This window comes from Pseudophryne corroboree, chromosome 7, assembly GCF_028390025.1.
Source record: "Pseudophryne corroboree isolate aPseCor3 chromosome 7, aPseCor3.hap2, whole genome shotgun sequence".
Taxonomy (NCBI): Eukaryota; Metazoa; Chordata; class Amphibia; order Anura; family Myobatrachidae; genus Pseudophryne; species Pseudophryne corroboree.
The window spans coordinates 286,708,708-286,729,267 of record NC_086450.1 but is presented as its reverse complement, the minus strand read 5'-3'; the positions used below and the strand labels follow the sequence as shown (position 1 = coordinate 286,729,267).

The following is a 20,560-nucleotide window of genomic DNA, read 5'->3' as shown; positions in this document are numbered from 1 at the left end:
ATCCTTTTTTTATATGGCGCCACAAGGAATCCGCAGCACCATTTACAGAGAACATAAATGAATAATCAAAACAGGAAAACAGTGACTTACAGCTGAAGACAATATAGGACAAGTACAGGGTACATAAATATAACTACAGCAGATGGCACTGACATAAGTATCAGGGTGGCAGAAAACAGTATCATTTGGTGCAGTCGAAGATGGTTAAAGTTAGAAAAAGGATAAGCACATGGGGGAAGAGGGAACTGCTCGTGAGAACTTACATTCTACAGGGGAGGGGCATACATGCAGGGGTGACACAGATGGGGTAGACAGTGAGCGTGGGACAGAGGGTTAGGATAAGATTTGGCAGATTTTGGTGAAAAAGTGGGTCTTGAGAGCCCGTTTAAGTTTTGTAGAGAGTAGTGTGACAAATCTTAGTGGAGTCTCATTTTTTCGGAGCACAAATGAATTTATATTAATCTCTAAATAACGTCCAGAATGGTTAATTTTTACAAAACATATTTGTTATTCATCAGTACCAAAACTATTGGAACGCTGTTTATTTCCCTAACACACAAGCACACACTAGAGTACATTTTAGTCAGCAGACATTTAAGCTACAGGTATGTTTTTTGGAGTGTGGGAGAAAATTGGAAGTCACGGTGAAATCCACACAAGCACAGGTGGAATATATAAACTTCACACAAATGGGGCACTAGTCGGGGATCAAATTGGTGACCATGGAAATGTGAGATAGAGAGGCTAACTACTACACTCTGCTACTTTTAAAATCTTAAAAATAGGATTCTATTTATAATGGAAAGCTTACAGAAAGTAAATCAGTTGAAATAGGTATGTTGAAGGTGTTCGCTACATAAATAGTATATAATAAATACAATTTGGAGAATTTGTTTGTTTGTGATTGCTTAATTTGTTAAAAAGCTCATTTAGCCAAAAGGCTAGAACCATTCTTAAAATCTGATTTGGAACTTGTATGTGTGGTAAGACCTGCGCAAGAGCATGTACAGTTACATCCTTGCGTAAGTTCTTATTGAGGATGTCTGAACAGTCCTCTATTTTTTAGGCTCCTATATTGTTTTGGTCTTTTAAACTGCATACAAATAAATAGATTGTTTATGGAATTTACAAAGTCTGTCTGTAGCTTATATGCCTAAAAAAATAAAAAAAATAAAAATTCACCTGGTCCAAAAATACACCATCCTTTGACATTCTTCTCAGTTTGCACTCCAGATTCACAACCCTTGCCTCTTTTCTCACCATCTCAATTCTGAGTTCATCATTTTTTTCCTCCAGCTCTCGAATCTGCTTTCTGTACTTGTCTTTGTCTATCAGACATTGAGAGCAGTGTGTCTGAGCTTCATCACGGGCACGATATGCCTGTTATAAAGACAAAAAAGCAACATACTGTAACATATTGTTACACAAATGGTCTCCCGGGATCTCAGGATAATCAAGAACTCAGACACCAATGGCAATTGTGGTAGGTAGTTGACCAAGATGTTAACTGATCAGAGAAGCCTCAGGCAGGTAGTGCCGTGAATGTTTTGTAAATTATATTATATAAGTGTAACTGATCCTTAGTGCTGCAAAACTGCTGATTATATATTTTATTAAAGTGTAACCTCTGAGTCTTCTGTGCATGAAGACACAAAAACAATGACCAAAACACTACTACCGTTGAGTTTCTACCCCATCAGATTAAGGTCCAGCAGGTGATCTGTCAGGCCCCAGTACATTGCTACTGCCAAACTGCCTATAGTAATCTACCAAGCCCATGAAGGTTATCAACTGCGACTTGGTCTTATGCTTTGACCAATTTTTGAGTACCTCAACCTTTCCTATCTGAGGTTTCACCTGACCCTGTGTCCAACTATGTAACCCAAATACTTAACTTCTCTTTAGGGCCACTGCATATATCTCACCATAAGCCGTGATAAATGCAAATCTCAATGAGGCCAGTACTGCCTCAACCTTAGGAAGATGTGATTCCCAGTTTTGTGAGTGTATGATTATGTCATCTAGGTAGGCAGAAGCATAGGCAGTATGGGGTTTTAGTACCTTGTTCATCACCCTTTGGAAAGTGTCCGGTTCTCCATGCAAACCAAAAGGTAGGACATTGTACTGAAAAAGGTCTTCAGGGGTTGAAAAAGCTGTTTTTTCTTTGGCTGTGGGCATAATGGAATCTACCAGTAGCACTTTGTGGGATCAAGGATGGTTACATATTTGCTGCCAGCCAAACTTTCCACCAGTTTATCCATCAGCGGCATCAGATAGACATTGAAGTGGAACACACTATTTAACTTTCTAAAGTAATTGCAGAACCGTAAGCTGCCAATGGGTTTTGTAACCAGCACAATCAGGCTACACCACTCACTGGTAGTCTTCTCAATTACCCCCAGTTGGACCATGCTCCCCACCTCCATTCTAACCGCACTTCATCTAACCACAGGGAGCTGGTATATCATGTTCAATCAATGCCGTGCATCCTAGTAGGGAAGAGAACACGTCCTTGTTTCATTGTACCATCTCCTACACCTGCCGCTTGTGCTCCGTGAACAAGGCAGGTCCTATGGTAATCAGGGACTTTTCTACTGTCTTACAACCCTGGCACTGAATCCTTATCATCCCATGGTTTTAATAAATTTACATGATATATCTGCTCTTCCTTCCTCCTACTGGCCTGCCAGACCTTATAGTTCACAGGTCCAACTGCCTCTACCACCTGATAGGGCCCATGCCAATGAGCAAAGAGCTTACTCTCTTAGGTTGGCACTAGAACCAAGACCTTATTCCCAGGACAGAAGATCAGGATATTGCAGTAGCATAATTTTCTTCTAGCGGCAGCAGAGGCGGATTTAGACCTTATGGGGCCCTAACCAAGACACCGATTCAAGGCCTCCTTTCTTCAAACAATCAATAACACTATGGGCAATATTCAATTGATTATCACGCCCGATCTCCTGTCTAAAGTGATGAGAGATCGCAGGAGTGATTTTCAATTATTTCTGGTTTTCGCGAAAAGTGGCGTTTGTGTGTTGAAACGGGTCACTTCTTGCGCATTTCAGCTTGCACGCCCTGTATGGAGCAATAGTGTTCATTTTTTGGAGAGGGCCACCAGTCACTGTGCCCCACCACCCACACACACAAACACACATGCCCTACCCCCGATTGTAGCAGGCAGGCAAGGCAGTCCTGTGGTGATTGCACAGGGAATAATAAAATTGATATATTTAAGTACAAAAACATGTGTGCACTTAATGCGTGCGTCAAAAATATGGGGTGTGGAGCATGGTCCAACAGGATGTAGTTATGTGACCGGCGGTCAGGAGACTGACAGTCACAATACCGATGCCTGAATTCCGTTCCATCAAAATCTAGACAGTCGGTGTGCCGACTAACAGGGACTATTCCCACTCGTGGTTGTCCACGACACCCATAGAGTGGGAATAGAACCTCTGGCGAGCGCAGCTTTCAGTTCAATGTCTATCTGATGCCGCTGATGGACGAACTGGTGGAAAGTTTATCTGGCAGCAAATATTTAACCACCCTTGATCTCACAAAAGGATACTGGCAGATTCCTCTTACTCCCACAGCCAAAGAAAAAACAGCTTTTTCAACCCCTGAAGGCCTTTTTCAGTACAAGGTCCTACCTTTTGTTTTGCATGGAGTGCCGGCCACTTTCCAAAGGGTGATGAACAATGTACTAAAACCCCATACTGCCTATGCTGCTGTCTATCTAGATGACATAATCATACACTCACAAGACTGGGAATCACATCTTCCTGAGGTTGAGGCAGTACTGGCCTCATTGAGATTTGCATTTCTCACTGCTTATGGTGAGAAATATGCAGTGGCCCTAAAGAGAAGTTAAGTATTTGGGCTACATAGTTGGACAGGGTAAGGTGAAACCTCAGATAGGAAAGGTTGAGGCAGCCAAAAATTGGTCGAAGCATAAGACCAAGCCGCAGTTGATAACCTTCATGAGCTTGGTAGGTTACTATAAGCAATTTATCAGTCACTTTGCAACTAGTGTGGCTCTGTTAACAGACATGCTTAAAAAAAACCGCTGTCCCAATTGGCTGGAGTGGACCAGTCTTGCTGAAACAGCATGGGCAAATCTTCACCTGGCCCTTTGTACCTCTTCAGTACTACTACAGGCACCCGATTTTGCCTGCACATTCTTCCTCCAGACAGACGCCTCTGACTTAGGTGCAGTCCTGTCCCAGAAAAGCAAGGAGGTAGAACACCCCTTATTGTACTTGAACAGGAAGTTGTTAAAGAGGGAACATAAATATGCGATGGTAAAGAAGGAGTGCCTGGCCTTAAAGCGGGCCAAAGAGGCACTTCGGTACTATTTGCTGGGGAAAGAATTCTCCTTAATCACGGACCATGCTCCATTGCAATGGATGCAGAGAAACTGAGAGGTGAATGCCAAGGTTACCAGGTGGTCCCTGGTGCTACAACCTTTTCAGCTTATAGTGGAGGATAGGCCTAGGATCCTGCACGAAAATGTAGAAAATGCAGATGCCCTGCCTGGAAATTTGCGCTTCCCATGAGATCCTCGTCGCTTGACTTGTCAATGCTAAAGGGAGGATATGTGGGAACAGCATGCATTTGGAGTATACAAAAGTGTGTGTCTTATCAGCTTGTTGATTTCAGTGTGTTCACCTTGCATCCTGGCACAGCAGACGGCATGTGACTAATCAAAACAGAGCACCTAAAAGACACTTTCTTATGAAGGCAGGGTGGGTTTGTCAGTTGCCTGGTAGTCTAGGAGGGGGAGGATTCCTCTAAGGTATAAAAGGCTGTCTGGGCCATTTATTGGTATGACCGATGGCGGGAAAACTGGTCAGTAACTAGGGAGTAGATATCAATCTGACTAACATTCTCTAACTTATGTTCTGACTAAGGCACAGAACTCTATATAAGCAGGACTGCACACCGAATAGGTCAGCATGTTCACTTCCCTCACACTGCTGTTCAGGCCATGGTTGAGGTGGACGCAAGGATGACCATAGCCCAGTTAGAGAAGGAGATATGCATCTCATCTGGATCCATCCGCTTGATACTCCACAAAAAGCTTGGCGTTAGCAAGGTTTCTGCATGCTGGGTGCCCCATCAGCTGCCTCAAGAGCAGAAAAAAGCTCAGGTGACTTGGTGCCACAACATGCTGGGCAGGTTTGATGATGGTCACTCAAACTCTGTCTGGGAGGTCATAAGTGGTGATGAATCCTGGATCTACAGTTTTGACCCTGAGACCAAACAGCAGTCAACCCAGTGGACCCCAGTTGGAGGTGCGTAAACACAGAAGTTATGACTTGAGCGCAGCATGGCCAAGCAGATGGTGGCTGTTTCTGTGGCCAAGTAGCTACCGTACCACTCGTGCAGCAGTGCACCGTCACTGTCGACTGGTACGCCAGCCAATGCCTGCCGCAAGTACTGGAAGTCATTTTCTAGGCACTGTTCAATAACTCACACTCGTGGTGCTCTTCTCGTTCACAACAATGCATCCTGCCCACAAGTCCAGCAAAGTGGTGGGTTATCAGGCCCAAGACCTCACCCCACAAGATGCGTGGGATTCATTTTGAGTCACCGAAAGCTACAATGGAGACCTTCATCCAGCATGTAGAAGACATACCTGCTTTGGACTGGTTCAATAACTTCACCAAGTGGTTTGAGCACATGCAACTTTGCAAAGACTCCTCTGGCAAATACTTAGAAAAAAATTTATGTTTACTTTGTTTGTAAATATCATTATATTTGTGCACCCGGAAACATATTGCACACCCCTCGTATATCTTTACATCTGCCAGTGTGTATGGATAACCGGCTGACCATCTCATTTGCCTCCTGCAGAACTGCTGACAATGACCTCAAAACTTGGCGGGCATATTTAAATTGTGATGTCTGGCCAGTCACACCGTATAATGCGGCCAATTGATAAATGTACATGCATACCACCAGAATAGATCAGCAAGTCTGTTGTTAAAGTAAGTGTTTAGTCTTACAGATGTGATTTTAAGATTACAAAAGATTGTTTATAGTGTTATTTGTTCCATAACTTGTTTTCTTACATCTTTTAAATGAATTACTGTTTAATTTCAATCCCACTGAATTAGCAAAATTTTTATACCAGGTCACATTGCTCATACATCTGTAAGAGTTATCACTATCACATGATAGAAGGTACCCGTTTGAAGTTAGGAAAAACATTTTTGGCTTTATCACAAGTAGTTCAGTCAGGCTAACTCTATATGTGGCTAACCCTCATATGAGACAATTACACACTGACATACAGTACAACTGTGGTATGAGGTTTAACAGTTGACAGTACTGAATTTAGCAGTCACATAAAGCAGGCTTAACATAAAGGTTGACGTAGTAAATACAGTAGATTTAAGCATTTATTAGAGTATTAAAATATTGTCAGATCTGAGCTATTGTGCTGGTTTATAGCCATATAATTAACTGGATGGTATGTTTCTCATTAAGTACTGCTATACAAGCAATTGGTGATTATTTTCTTGGTTCAATTATATTTTATTCTGGGCTTATAATTAAGTGATTTGACAAATAACTCTTTACAAGAGCACTTTTTTAAAGGGACTGAATTTTTTTTAAACAGTATGTTTTACCCTTTTGATATAGAAGCTGCATACTGACATACAGCCCATAGAGAGATTTCTCATTTACCAATCCACAGCAGAGCATTTGATTCATCATTCATATGCTGAACTACTGTAAGCTCGATATTAAATGATGTTTTGATTCATTTATTTATTATCAGTTATTTATATAGCGCACACATATTCCGCAGCGCTTTACAGAGAGAATATTTGGCCATTCACATCAGTCCCTGCCCCAGTGGAGGTAACAATCTATATTTCCTACCACATGTACACACACACACACACACACACATTCACACTAGGGCTCATTTTTTTTGTTGGAAGCCAATTATCCAACCACAATACTCCATTGCCACCACCCGACTGCCCTGCAAATGCCTCCGCCTGTCAGTCATGCAGAGGCGTTTGCAGCCAATGCAATCTGATAGGACCTGCGCGTGCACATTGCCACCATGACCGGGATTATTGTGTAAGCGATGCAACCTGAATAAACCCGCTGTTAGCATCTGTAACTTCTCATTTTATACCCTGTTGTATCATACACAGTGTGAAAGTGTAGCAAATTTTACAGGTTTAAATTGATTAACTTTTTTGTATAAAGTTGATAAACTACCTGATCTCGTTCCTTTTCTACTTCCTCTAACTGTACCATAACTGTATTCATGCGGTGTTTGTACATCTCACAGTCCTTTGCCAGAGTACAACACTTTAACTCCAGGTCTTCTTTCTCCTCCAAGTACTATAAAACAAAAAAAGGTCCAGAATAACAAGAATTTAACGATATTAGAAAAAGTCCTCAAATTAAATATAATTATCTGTAATTTAGCCCCCTTCTTGCCTCGTTGTTGGTGTAGGTGCAATCCTTTCTGAATCTAACTTTAAAGTGCACTAGGATCAAGTACACCTATAGTAGTTCAGTCTCTGTCACCTGTGCATGCTTATTGGCAGTACAGCAAGAACCCCCTGCAATTGTAAGTTTTTTAGCAACACAGTTTGTGTAATTGAGTTTCCAGTAGGGTATAGCGTTACCAGATGTTGAAATAATTTTTTTTAATTATTTATAAAGCTCAGCGCCGGAGCAGGGCTCCTGGGGCTCTGTGCCAGCCCTGTCCCAAAAAACATGTGGTGTCAAGCGAGTAATCAAATATATTAATTGTACTGTGCCTCCGTCCTCCTGTTCTTTTATATAGTGTAAGTAGCAATACTAGTACATTGACTGGTAGAATAATTTTTCTGAAGAAGGCCACAAGCTAGCTATTTGGAGGTAGGGCTGTAAGGCGGGCATGGTGGTTTAGTCATCTTGTTCCGGCTCACGGCTACGGCACTGTGGGCCTGATTCAGGTCCCGACATACTAGCAGCGCATGCAGGAAAGTACTGATATTCAGTACTTTGCACATGCACCAGACACTTAATGCACAGGTGCAGCACGGGTCACTGACACTCAGTGACTGACAATCTGATGCTGTTTGGGGGTGGCGACGGCCACTGTTTCTCAGAATGGAGGCATGTCGTCGCCAATGCAGGGGAGGGACAAGGCCAGGATCTTTGTCAGAGGATGGAGATTTCCTGGCCTCTTGGTAGGACCTGCGCTATCCAGCCTGCGCAGACCCATGGGTCATGCGTATGGCCGGTAGTGTCAGATGTTCCGATACTGCTTCCTAGGATGCAGCTCGGATCAGTAATACAGCATGAGACATGATGCATCCTGCTGCATTACCATATTAGTGCGTTCACTGCTGCCTCCATGTATGCAGCAGTGATAGCTAATCCGACCACATATGAATCAGGCCCTGTGTGGGAAGAGACATTATGTCTTGTGCCACAGGCAGTGGGATCTGTTCTACTGATCGGAGCATCTCTAGGATGTTCCTAGCAGCAGGCTAGTGGACTGGAGAAAGCCGCAGGCTAGTGGACTGGAAAAAGCAGCAAGCTAGTGGGCCGTAGAAGCCACCCATCCATACAGTTATGACCACTTAAGCCCTGCTCAGGGGGCGGATGCAGTTCAAGGCGCAGCAGCTCTCTGTTACAGGGCTGTTTGGAGGCTGCAGGCAATGGCGTGATGGGGTGGATTGAGAGTATGCTTTATGACTGTAGAATCTTGATTAGTATGTAAATATATAATAAATAAGACAAAAAGGCTTAGAAGTAAACATTTATAGACATTAACAGACAAAACTGTGATGGTAATACAATGGTACAGAGCCGATGGGCTAGTGGTTTGCCTTTGGCTAGTAGTTTGTATTTGGGCTAGTGTCTTAGAAGTAAACATTTACAGATATAAAGGATACTCATTCAGTGTTAACAGATCCCTAGTCCAGCGCTGGAGATAATCAAATCTATCTTACAAGTATTAACAGACATAAGTGGGTTGGTAATACAATGGTACAGAACCGATGAGCTAGTGGTCTGTCATTTGGCTAGTAGTTTGTGTTTGGGCTAGTGCTTTGTCACTTACCTTGTCCCTCAAATCTTCAGCTTGGCGTATCTCTTCTTGAAGATTAAATATTCTATTTACCAACTCATGGCGGTCTTCCAGGGCTTCCTTACGATCATGTTCAAGTATATCAACTATGGCTTTGTCTGAATCAGGTAAGCTGCGACCTCCACCCTGCAGAGATGAAAAAAAATAGAACCACAGTAGTGTAAAAATATGCAGAGAAAAATTTCTAATGTTATTTATTAAATGATAATTGTATTTATATTCCGACACCCACCATGCATCTCCAACAGGTATTTGGGACACCTGGGTACATTTTAGCCAGCAGGCTAGGGCAATGATACCAATGCGTGAGTACCTTGTAGTGTGTTTCCATCAGCCCCACACTTACAGAGGAAGAAAACGTATTGCTGTATATTTCTGGCCAATCGTCCTCACCTATCAAGCTGTATATTTCTTCGCCTATCAAGCCATTTAGATCAGTTTCCCAGTCTCTAGTAAACTTAGGCCTGGAGGGAGAGGCCTGGTTAATTATTAGTTTATAAATGGCAGAAAGAGAATGACGTGGGTAGGATTGGGAGAGGCGCAAGTTCTCAAATAGAGTAGTTGTTCGCCTACAATCTACAGGTGAACGTAAACCCATTAGGAAATGCTTAATTTGCAGATATTTCCATATCCCCTTATTTGGTAAAACCCAATTAGCCTTAACTATCGGAAAACTCAGTATACCAGACAAATCCAGTAACTGGTCAACCCTCTATACACCTCTGAGGTGCAACAACCTAAATGACAAATCTGAAATTACTGGAGGGAATGCTGGTTTTCTAAACAATGGCATGAGTGGGGAAGGGGAGGGTGAGAGAAGGGATTGCCAACACGTAAACATCGGCCCCACAAGAGGGTGAGGAGTATGGGGAAAAATTTAGAGCCAGGGCAGGTCTGGGTGTAACAATGGAATAGAGGTTAATTCAATGTCTACCCATTGTTTTCTATCCAACTTTTGTCCCCATTCCATTACTCTAGTGAGAAGCACTGTGTCACAACTGAGGGCCTGAGCTGACGGGAGGCAGCCTCAGTTGTAGGGGCTGAGGTGTAATGGAACCTGGCAGGTTGTATCAGACCCCTAGACATATAGAAGAATTGCCCGAAGGCGTGACCACGACAACCAGGAATAAAAGTCAATGATGTTTATTTATGACAAACTCCATGCATCACAGTAGCAGTAAAGAAACATAAAAATCAGCAGAGAAATAATAATACAGTTCCTGGGTACTACAGGGTGGCAGGGGCCACAGAGCTCTGGTGGTATGAGACAGTTCTTATTATCTGCAAGTTGGAAAGTCCTTACCAGGCTCAACTGTAGCAATGCAGAAAGCCCAGGGTCGTACCAGCTGGTGTTCCAGGGAAAGCTGGACTGCTGAAGATAAAATGCTGCTGTGGGTACTGGTTAGAACCAGACAGGTGTTGGCACAGAGTGGATACCGGCTGGAACCAGTTAAATAATAAATGAGGCTTGAGAGCGATGCAATATGGATGAAATGTAGAATTTGAGAACGGAGAAATAATACCGGTGGAGAGAGGTAAACTGCAGAAAGGACACCGGCCCTTTAAGAGAAGCTGTACACTGCTGGAAGCTGGGCTGGAAGCAGGTGATTGTTGTAGCTGGAAACAGGTGAGTCCAGAATGGATCGGAGAGTCAGGCTACACCGCAGATGGAATGCTGGTACACCGGCCCTTTAAGAGAAGCTGTACACTGCTGGAAGCTGGGCTGGAAGCAGGTGATTGTTGAAGCTGGAAACAGGTGAGTCCAGAATGGATCGGAGAGTCAGGCTACACCGCAGATGGAATGCTGGTGCGGGTCTCTATAGCAGAAGTCTGGAGACAGGAGCTGGAACCTGGAAGACAATCACAGGAGAGAGACAAACTGGAACTAGGTTTGACAACCAAAGCACTGACGCCTTCCTTGCTCAAGCACAGTGTATTTATACCTGCAGCAAGGAAGGGATTGGCTAGGCAATTATGCAGATTATCAATACTGACAACGGATTGGTAGGAATGATCAGCTGACAGAATCCAAGATGGCTGCGCCCATGCAGACACTTGGAGGGAAGTTTGGATTGCAATCCATGTGGTCTGGAAAACAGCAATGGCGGCGCCGGCCACCAGAGACAGGAGACGCCAGGCTGACAGATGCACATCCGACCACGCGGACACAGCGGAGGCCGCGGCTGGCGTAATCGCCACTCTGAATGCAGAAGCTCAGGGACGGCGGCGGAGGCCGCGGGAGACGCCATGCCAGATGTATAAGGCGTTACTGTGACTGCGTCCAGAGAGACAGGAGAGGATGCGGGAATGTGCACATCAGGATGACAGATGGGATCCGGTCCTGGAGCGCTGAGCCAGCCTTAGGAGGCATCTGATAGGTAAGAAATGGCGTCCAGATACCCGGATCGTGACAGCACCCCCCCCTTTAGGAGTGGCCCCAGGACACTTCTTTGGCTTTTGAGGAAACTTGGAATGGAATCTCCGGACCAAGGCAGGAGCATGGACATCCGAAGCATTGGTCCATGAACGTTCCTCAGGGCCATAACCCTTCCAGTCAATAAGATACTGAAGTTGACCGTAACGGTGACGTGAGTCCAGGATCTTAGCTACTTCATACTCAACGCCTCGTTGAGTTTGGACTTTCGGAGTTGGAGGAAGTGAGGAATGAAACCGATTCAAGATTAGCGGTTTCAACAGGGAAACATGGAATGTCCTGGGTATCTTTAAGAAGGGAGGCAACTGGAGTCTGTAAGCAACAGGATTGATGACTTGATCAATTTTAAAAGGACCGATGTAGCGAGGTGCAAACTTCATACTGGGAACTCTTAACCTCAAATTCTTCGTGGATAACCATACCCGATCACCCACCTTGAGAGCAGGAACTGCTCGACGCTTCTTATCCGCAAACTTCTTGTACCTGAACGATGGCTTGAGCAGAGCTGATCGTACGCTCTTCCAGATATTGGCAAACTGATGCAAGGTGATATCCACTGCGGGAACAGAAGTTGCTGGAAGCGGTTGGAACTCAGGGACTTTAGGGTGGAATCCAAAGTTGGTGAAGAATGGTGTTGAAGAAGATGAAGAATGATACTGGTTGTTATGACAGAACTCGGCCCAGGGAAGTAATTGAACCCAGTCATCTTGAGAGGAGGACACATAGATGCGGAGGAAGGACTCCAAGTCCTGATTCACCCTCTCAGTTTGACCATTGGTCTGAGGATGGTAAGCCGTGGAAAACTTTAGCTTGACTTGGAGGACTTGACATAAACTTCGCCAGAATTTGGCTGTGAATTGAACTCCTCGATCTGAGATAATTTCTTCTGGAAGACCGTGGAGTCGAAAGATCTCTTGTATGAACACTTGAGCCAACTTGGAAGCTGACGGAAGACCGGTGAGAGGAATGAAGTGTGCCATCTTGGTGAACCGGTCAACTACCACCCAGATGGTATTAAACTTGTTGCACATGGGCAAATCTGTAATAAAATCCATCGACAAATGGGTCCATGGTCGACGGGGAACAGATAGTGGAACCAGTTGCCCCGCAGGCGACTGGCGGGATACTTTATGTTGAGCACACTTTGGGCAAGATGCAATAAACTCCAAAACGTCCTTTTTCAGAGTTGGCCACCAATAGGACCTAGAGATAAACTCCAGGGTTTTTTGGATACCTGTATGTCCGGCAAAGCGGGAAGCATGGGCCCAATGCATGAGCTTCTTCCTTAGTGTCGGCTTCACAAAACTTTTCCCTGATGGGGGCGTAGAGTCCATCCCTACCGTGGAGAATGCCAACAGATTTATAATAGGATGCTTGTCTGAAGACTCTGACTCATTTTCTTGCTCCCATGAGCGGGAAAGGGCATCGGCCTTGCGATTCTGAGAGCCCGGACAGAACTGGAGTTTAAAGTCGAACCTGGAAAAGAAAAGTGCCCATCTGGCCTGACGAGGGTTGAGACATTGTGCGCCTTTCAGATATAGAAGGTTCTTGTGGTCTGTAAGGAAGGTGATTGAATGAGAAGCTCCCTCCAACAGATATCTCCACTCCTCTAGAGCGAGCTTGATGGCTAGCAACTCCTGGTCGCCAATGGCATAGTTGCGCTCCGCTGGGGAGAACTTCCGTGAGAAGAAACTGCAAGGATGTAAATGGCCATCTTTAGCCCTCTGAGATAACACCGCTCCTACTCCAACGGAGGAGGCATCCACCTCTAAGATGAAAGGAGAGTCGATGTCAGGCTGTTTCAGGACAGGCGCAGAGATGAACCTCTGTTTTAAAAGATGAAAAGCTTGCATGGCTTCTTCAGACCACTTGGACGGGTTAGCACCCTTCTTGGTGAAAGCAGTAATAGGCGCCACAATGGTGGAAAAGTCTCGTATAAACTTTCGGTAATAATTGGCGAACCCTAAGAACCTCTGGACCCCTTTGAGGGTTAAGGGTACCGGCCAATTCTGGATTGCTTGTAGTTTCTCAGGATCCATCTCTAGTCCGGAACCGGACACAATGTACCCTAGAAACGGAATGGACTTGACTGCAAAGACGCATTTCTCTAATTTGCAATAGAGATGATTGACACGGAGACGGGACAGAACCTCCTTTACCCAAAAACGATGTTCCTCTAAATTGTTGGCAAAAATGAGGATATCATCCAGATAGACCACGACATGACGGTATAGAATGTCTCTGAAGATCTCATTGACGAAATGCTGGAAGACAGCTGGAGCATTGCTCAATCCGAAGGGCATGACGAGGTACTCATAATGTCCGTCACGGGTGTTAAATGCGGTCTTCCACTCGTCACCCTCACAGATCCGGATGAGATTGTATGCACCTCTCAAGTCCAGCTTTGTAAAGATGGTAGCTCCGCTAACTCTGTCAAAGAGCTCAGTAATCAGGGGTAAAGGATAGCGGTTCTTGATGGTAATGTCGTTCAAACCTCTGTAGTCGATGCACGGCCGCAGACCACCATCCTTCTTTTTTACAAAAAAGAAGCCTGCGCCGGCTGGAGAAGAAGAAGGTCGAATGAACCCCTTTGCTAGGTTCTCTTTAATGTATTCCTCCATAGAATGCGTCTCGGGCAGAGACAACGGATAAGTTCGGCCTCGAGGTGGAACCTTCCCTGGAACGAGATCAATCGGGCAGTCCCATTCTCTATGAGGAGGAAGGATATCAGCAGAAGCTTTACTGAACACATCCGTGAAATCTTGATATGGAGGAGGTGGAACATCAGACGACCTGGGGGAGGAAGAACAGACAGGCAACACTTTAAACAAACATGTCTCAGCACAGGAGGAACCCCATGCCAGGATTTGCGTAGTCGTCCAATCAATTGTAGGATTGTGAAGACTGAGCCATGGAAGGCCCAGGACCACAGGATGTGTGGCTCTTGGAATCACTAAAAGTGAAATAAGTTCGGAATGAAGAACTCCCACTCTCAGACGAACTGGTAGAGTCCTTAGAGCAATAACTGTATCAAAAATTTTACTGCCATCCACGGCAGTTAAGGAAAAGGAGGAAGGAAGTCTCTCGGTGGGTAGGGACCACCGTTTAACATAGGCTTCGGTAATAAAGTTCCCAGCTGCTCCGGAATCCAGGAGGGCAATGACGTTCTGATAACGTTGAGCAACTTGAAGCGAGACTGGGAGATTACAATCTTGAGGAGATGGAGAGGAGATCATTACTCCTAGCCGGCCCTCTCCTTGGCGAGCTAGGGTCTGGAGTCCCGGACGTTTGGGACAGGCATTAATGGTGTGAGACGGAGCTGCACAATAAAGACAGAGAGACTCGGAGAGACGTCTTCGGCGCTCAGCAGGAGTTAAACGGGAACGACCAATTTGCATGAGCTCATCTTTAGATGGTGACAGTTGGCGAGGAGGAGGAGCAGAAGATTTTGGAGCAGATGATCTTCCACGCTCAGTTGCTCTCTCTCTGAACCGTAAGTCAACTTTCGTACAAAGTGAGATTAGCTCATCTAACTTGGAGGGTAAGTCTCTGGTAGCTAACTCATCTTTAATACGCTCGGAAAAACCATGCCAGAATGCAGCATACAGGGCCTCGTCGTTCCATGCCAGTTCGGATGCCAGGATCTGGAACTGTATAAGATATTGTCCTACAGTACGTGATCCCTGGCGTAAACGGAGAATCTCAGACGAAGCTGAAGTTACCCGGCCTGGCTCGTCGAAGATGCGCCTGAATGTTGACACGAATGCAGTGTAAGAAGATAGCAGGGTGTCGGACCTCTCCCATAACGGTGATACCCAGTCAAGGGCTGAGCCACTGAGAAGAGAGATGATGTAGGCAATTTTTGTACGGTCACTGGGAAAATTGCCAGGTTGTAGCTCAAACTGAATCTCACACTGGTTGAGAAATCCCCTGCAGAATCTTGGAGATCCGTCAAATTTTGCTGGCGTTGGAAGATGAAGACGTGGAGCAGAAACGGGTAAGGTGGGTGGGGTTATAGTTGGAGTCACTGTGGTTGACGCACCGGACGCGTCTGATCCACGGAGGGTTGTCTGAATCCCATCCAGCCGAGTAGAGAGATCCTGGAGACAGCGGATGATGTGGCCCTGTGCAGCCTCCTGATGTTCAAGTCGGGCTGCCAGTTCTTGCATTGGCCTAGCCGCTTGATCCTGGTCTCCGGCTGGATTCATTAGGTCAGTGCTTACTGTCACAACTGAGGGCCTGAGCTGACGGGAGGCAGCCTCAGTTGTAGGGGCTGAGGTGTAATGGAACCTGGCAGTTTGTATCAGACCCCTAGACATATAGAAGAATTGCCCGAAGGCGTGACCACGACAACCAGGAATAAAAGTCAATGATGTTTATTTATGACAAACTCCATGCATCACAGTAGCAGTAAAGAAACATAAAAATCAGCAGAGAAATAATAATACAGTTCCTGGGTACTACAGGGTGGCAGGGGCCACAGAGCACTGGTGGTATGAGACAGTTCTTATTATCTGCAAGTTGGAAAGTCCTTACCAGGCTCAACTGTAGCAATGCAGAAAGCCCAGGGTCGTACCAGCTGGTGTTCCAGGGAAAGCTGGACTGCTGAAGATAAAATGCTGCTGTGGGTACTGGTTAGAACCAGACAGGTGTTGGCACAGAGTGGATACCGGCTGGAACCAGTTAAATAATAAATGAGGCTTGAGAGCGATGCAATATGGATGAAATGTAGAATTTGAGAACGGAGAAATAATAATACCGGTGGAGAGAGGTATACTGCAGAAAGGACACCGGCCCTTTAAGAGAAGCTGTACACTGCTGGAAGCTGGGCTGGAAGCAGGTGATTGTTGTAGCTGGAAACAGGTGAGTCCAGAATGGATCGGAGAGTCAGGCTACACCGCAGATGGAATGCTGGTACACCGGCCCTTTAAGAGAAGCTGTACACTGCTGGAAGCTGGGCTGGAAGCAGGTGATTGTTGAAGCTGGAAACAGGTGAGTCCAGAATGGATCGGAGAGTCAGGCTACACTGCAGATGGAATGCTGGTGCGGGTCTCTATAGCAGAAGTCTGGAGACAGGAGCTGGAACCTGGAAGACAATCACAGGAGAGAGACAAACTGGAACTAGGTTTGACAACCAAAGCACTGACGCCTTCCTTGCTCAAGCACAGTGTATTTATACCTGCAGCAAGGAAGGGATTGGCTAGGCAATTATGCAGATTATCAATACTGACAACGGATTGGTAGGAATGATCAGCTGACAGAATCCAAGATGGCTGCGCCCATGCAGACACTTGGAGGGAAGTTTGGATTGCAATCCATGTGGTCTGGAAAACAGCAATGGCGGCGCCGGCCACCAGAGACAGGAGACGCCAGGCTGACAGATGCACATCCGACCACGCGGACACAGCGGAGGCCGCAGCTGGCGTAATCGCCACTCTGAATGCAGAAGCTCAGGGACGGCGGCGGAGGCCGCGGGAGACGCCATGCCAGATGTATAAGGTGTTACTGTGACTGCGTCCAGAGAGACAGGAGAGGATGCGGGAATGTGCACATCAGGATGACAGATGGGATCCGGTCCTGGAGCGCTGAGCCAGCCTTAGGAGGCATCTGATAGGTAAGAAATGGCGTCCAGATACCCGGATCGTGACACACTGCATGTAATAGGAGAGAAAATGTGGTAATTGAAGACCTCCTTCATGTTTCCTTCTGTATAATGTCTAATACTTAAACCTAGGTTTGCTACCAGCCCAATCCTTGATTTTTCGTTGGAGAGCAATAAACCAGACACGTGGAATAGCAATAGGCAAGGTCTGGAGGAGGTAAAGTACCCTGGGTAAGATGTTCATTTTAATAACTCCAACCCGCCAAACCCAAGAAACTATTTCATCACCCCACGTAGAGAGGTCTGAGTGAAGCTTAGTCAATAAAGGGGGAAAATTAGAGAAAAAGATTTGGGAAATATCCCTATTCAAAGTAACCCCAAGGTATTTAAGGTGCGTGGGATGCCATGAAAAAGGAAATATAGATTGGAGCACCTGTAAACTTGTCTGATCCAAGGTGAGATTTAGAGCTAGACTTGGAAACGTTGACTTTAAAGTTAGAAAGGGCTCCAAAATTTCCAAAAGAAGGTTAGGAATTGAAGTTAAGCGATTAGAAACCACAAGTAGGAGGTCATCAGCGAACGATGCAATCTTATGTTCCCTATGGCCTACCTTCATCCCCTTTATATTCACATTTTGATGAATGGCCCTCGCCAGGGCCTCCATACAAAGAACAAATATCAATGGAGATAAAGAGCAGCCCTGCGAGTGCCAAAACTCAATTTCTTATTGTGGCGCATAGCGGTGGTAAGAAATTACAAGTCTAAACCTTGATAATTGATATATATGCCCCATAGAGGCACCAGTAATGGCATACAGTACCTAGTAGCTCCCCTATAAGTAATTTTACCATCATATTCCTCCCAGCCCTTATTGTAGAATTACATCAATCAATATGGAAAAAGGAGATCTAAGGATAGGGCCATGCTGTACATTAACATGAAAAACTAATTGTAAAAATAAGCTAAGTTGTTTTGGAGGTGATTTAGTGAAAAATAGAAAGACTTAGATAAGTGATTCACGTTAAATAGAAAGATCAGCAACTGCTGGTACAGCTCTGCAAGCTAAAACATAATACATTTAAATACTGCATGTAAGATACAGAAGGCTGCTAACTACAAACAGTAACCTGGACTAAATACAGTGGAGCGATATGATTGTATATCATTTATGCATGTCAATTATTAAATGGCTAAAGACATTCCCTGATCAGGATAGTTAAATAAAGGCACACAGATTTGGTATCTGCACACTCAATACAATATCAAGATTTTATAGATGTGTGAGATTCATCACCACACATCCATTGAGAGAAAACCCTTCTTTTCCAAATAGTGGATAATATCCTATATTTACAGGGGGTGCTGTCAACTACAGTATGCATTCATTGAGGTTTGGAGAGAAAAAAGAAACAGAAGAATCTGTAATATTGACGCACTAAAGCCACTCTACCACCCACATGCTGTGTAGACCTCATAGTAAAAATAAGGCTGATGTTTGTGCCTTGTACTGCTAGGCAAATATTACTGTTTTATTTCAGTGAATACAATAGCCTTAACAGAATAACGGGTAGTGATAACAGGTTGGGTTCGGGAGTGCAGGGCAGGATTAAGCCTTGGGGGTGCCTGGGGCACTTAAGACTGGGGGGCCCCAATGAAAGGTGGGGATGTATATTAAATTGTGCATATCTCCCAACAAGTCCCATTCCAGGAGGGACCTTCCACTAATAATAAATGATTGGCGTCACCTGGGTTGAACTATTTAATTGATAAGAAAGGTACTTCAACACCGGTGATTGCAATCATAAATTAAGAAGAAAGTCCAGGTAGAGAACATTTTGTTCCACCTGGAATAGGTCATGGTGGGAGGTATAGATTGTGTATATTAAATTTAAACCAATGGTGTATATTACTTTTAACGAATAGTTTAATAATGCCTGGGTACTGTTTATAGCTCTACCTAATTGAAAGACAACTATTTTATAAACTTTTCTTGTAGTGCAACAAAGACAATTTAACCTTAAAATACACAAAGAAAAATAAAATAATTTATCTTGTCACACGAAAGAATAGCAGCAGCCTCTACTACTTACACACTGGGACAGGACTCAGGGGGACTCTCTGTGGGTGTCTCTATCTCTAGACCCAAATTGTTTAGTTGCATAACAGTTTATACAAGACTCTGACACCCAGGCGGGGAGGAGAGAAGCTGTGTCACTTAAAGCTCTCTCCACACTCCTATCTCTCCTCTGATCAAAAAGCTCTGTCGGTAGCTCATGAAACATGGTATACCTGTGTCTCTGCATGGAACTGTCCTGCTCACATTCTGGCTGCTGGTTCTGCTGTTACTTTAAAGCGAAAGTTAGTGATGTCAGTGTCCTCTGGTCGGGGGCCCCCCGACAAAGGGTGGCCCGGGGTACAGTATGCCCTGTATCCCCCTCTTAATCTGGCTATGCACGAGTGGGAATAGCCCTCAGCCCCCTGCCAGCATTCTGGTAGCCGGGATCCCGGCATCGGTATGCTGACCGCCGGGATCCCGACTGATGGAATTGGGACTACACCCCATGATAACAGGCCATGCTCACTGGTTGCAATATTCAAAATAGTTGAAAAGGAGGACTGGAAAATGCCATTCACTGTACATGACAGAGTTGTGAATGGCATTCTACAGATGTCACTTCTTCTTTTGGAGAGATGCATAGAAATAATACTTAAAATAAAGCTATTTAATACATATTCTAATTAAAAAAAAAAGGAGTGTTATGGTAGACTTACCATGGTTAACACTCTTTCTGTGAGGTACATTGGTTCCACAGGAAAACATTGGGGTGTAGAGTGGATCTTGATCCAGAGGCACCAACAGGCTTAAGCTTCAGGCTGTCCCAGGATGCATTGGGGCCTCCACTATAAACCCAGTCTCCAGGCTATGAGAGCTCAGTTTTGTTAACCAGTCCAATGCAGGAGCAGGCTAGAGTAAAGGCAGATGTTAGTCACATAGAACCACATTCTCATGAAAGGAGATGGTACCAGCGGCTAATGCCATACAAACCAAAAGAAGCTAGGTGCGTTAGGGTGGGCGCCCTGTGGAACCAATGTACCTCGCAGAAAGAGTGTTAACCATGGTAAGACTACCATAACACTCCTTTTCTGCTGCAGGATACATTGGTTTCCACAGGAAAACATTGGGGATGTCCTAAAGCAGTTCCTCAAGGGAGGGAATGCGTCTAAGCGGGTATGGGAACCCGGCGTCCATAGGAAGCATCTTGGGAGGTGAAAGTATCAAAGGCAAAAAACCTAATAAACATGTTCACTGAGGACTACGTAGCCACCTTGCACAATTGTTCTGCGGACGCGCCACGGCGGGCTGCCCAAGAAGGTCCAGCAGACCGAGCAGAACGGGCTTTAATAGCAG

The 20,560-nt window shown here is 45.0% G+C and overlaps 1 protein-coding gene across 8 annotated transcripts in view; it reads right to left on the bottom strand.

Moving 5' to 3' along the window:
- Nucleotides 1-20,560, bottom strand: part of CARD11 (caspase recruitment domain family member 11) — a 220,382-nt gene that overhangs the window by 77,950 nt on the left and 121,872 nt on the right. For all 8 annotated transcript variants that reach the window (XM_063934192.1, XM_063934193.1, XM_063934190.1 and 5 more), the window contains 3 exons: nt 9,089-9,241; nt 7,246-7,371; nt 1,183-1,380 (listed from right to left, as the gene is read on the bottom strand). In XM_063934192.1, the coding sequence (XP_063790262.1) occupies nt 1,183-1,380; nt 7,246-7,371; nt 9,089-9,241 (477 nt within the window). The remainder of the gene's footprint in view (nt 1-1,182; nt 1,381-7,245; nt 7,372-9,088; nt 9,242-20,560) is intronic.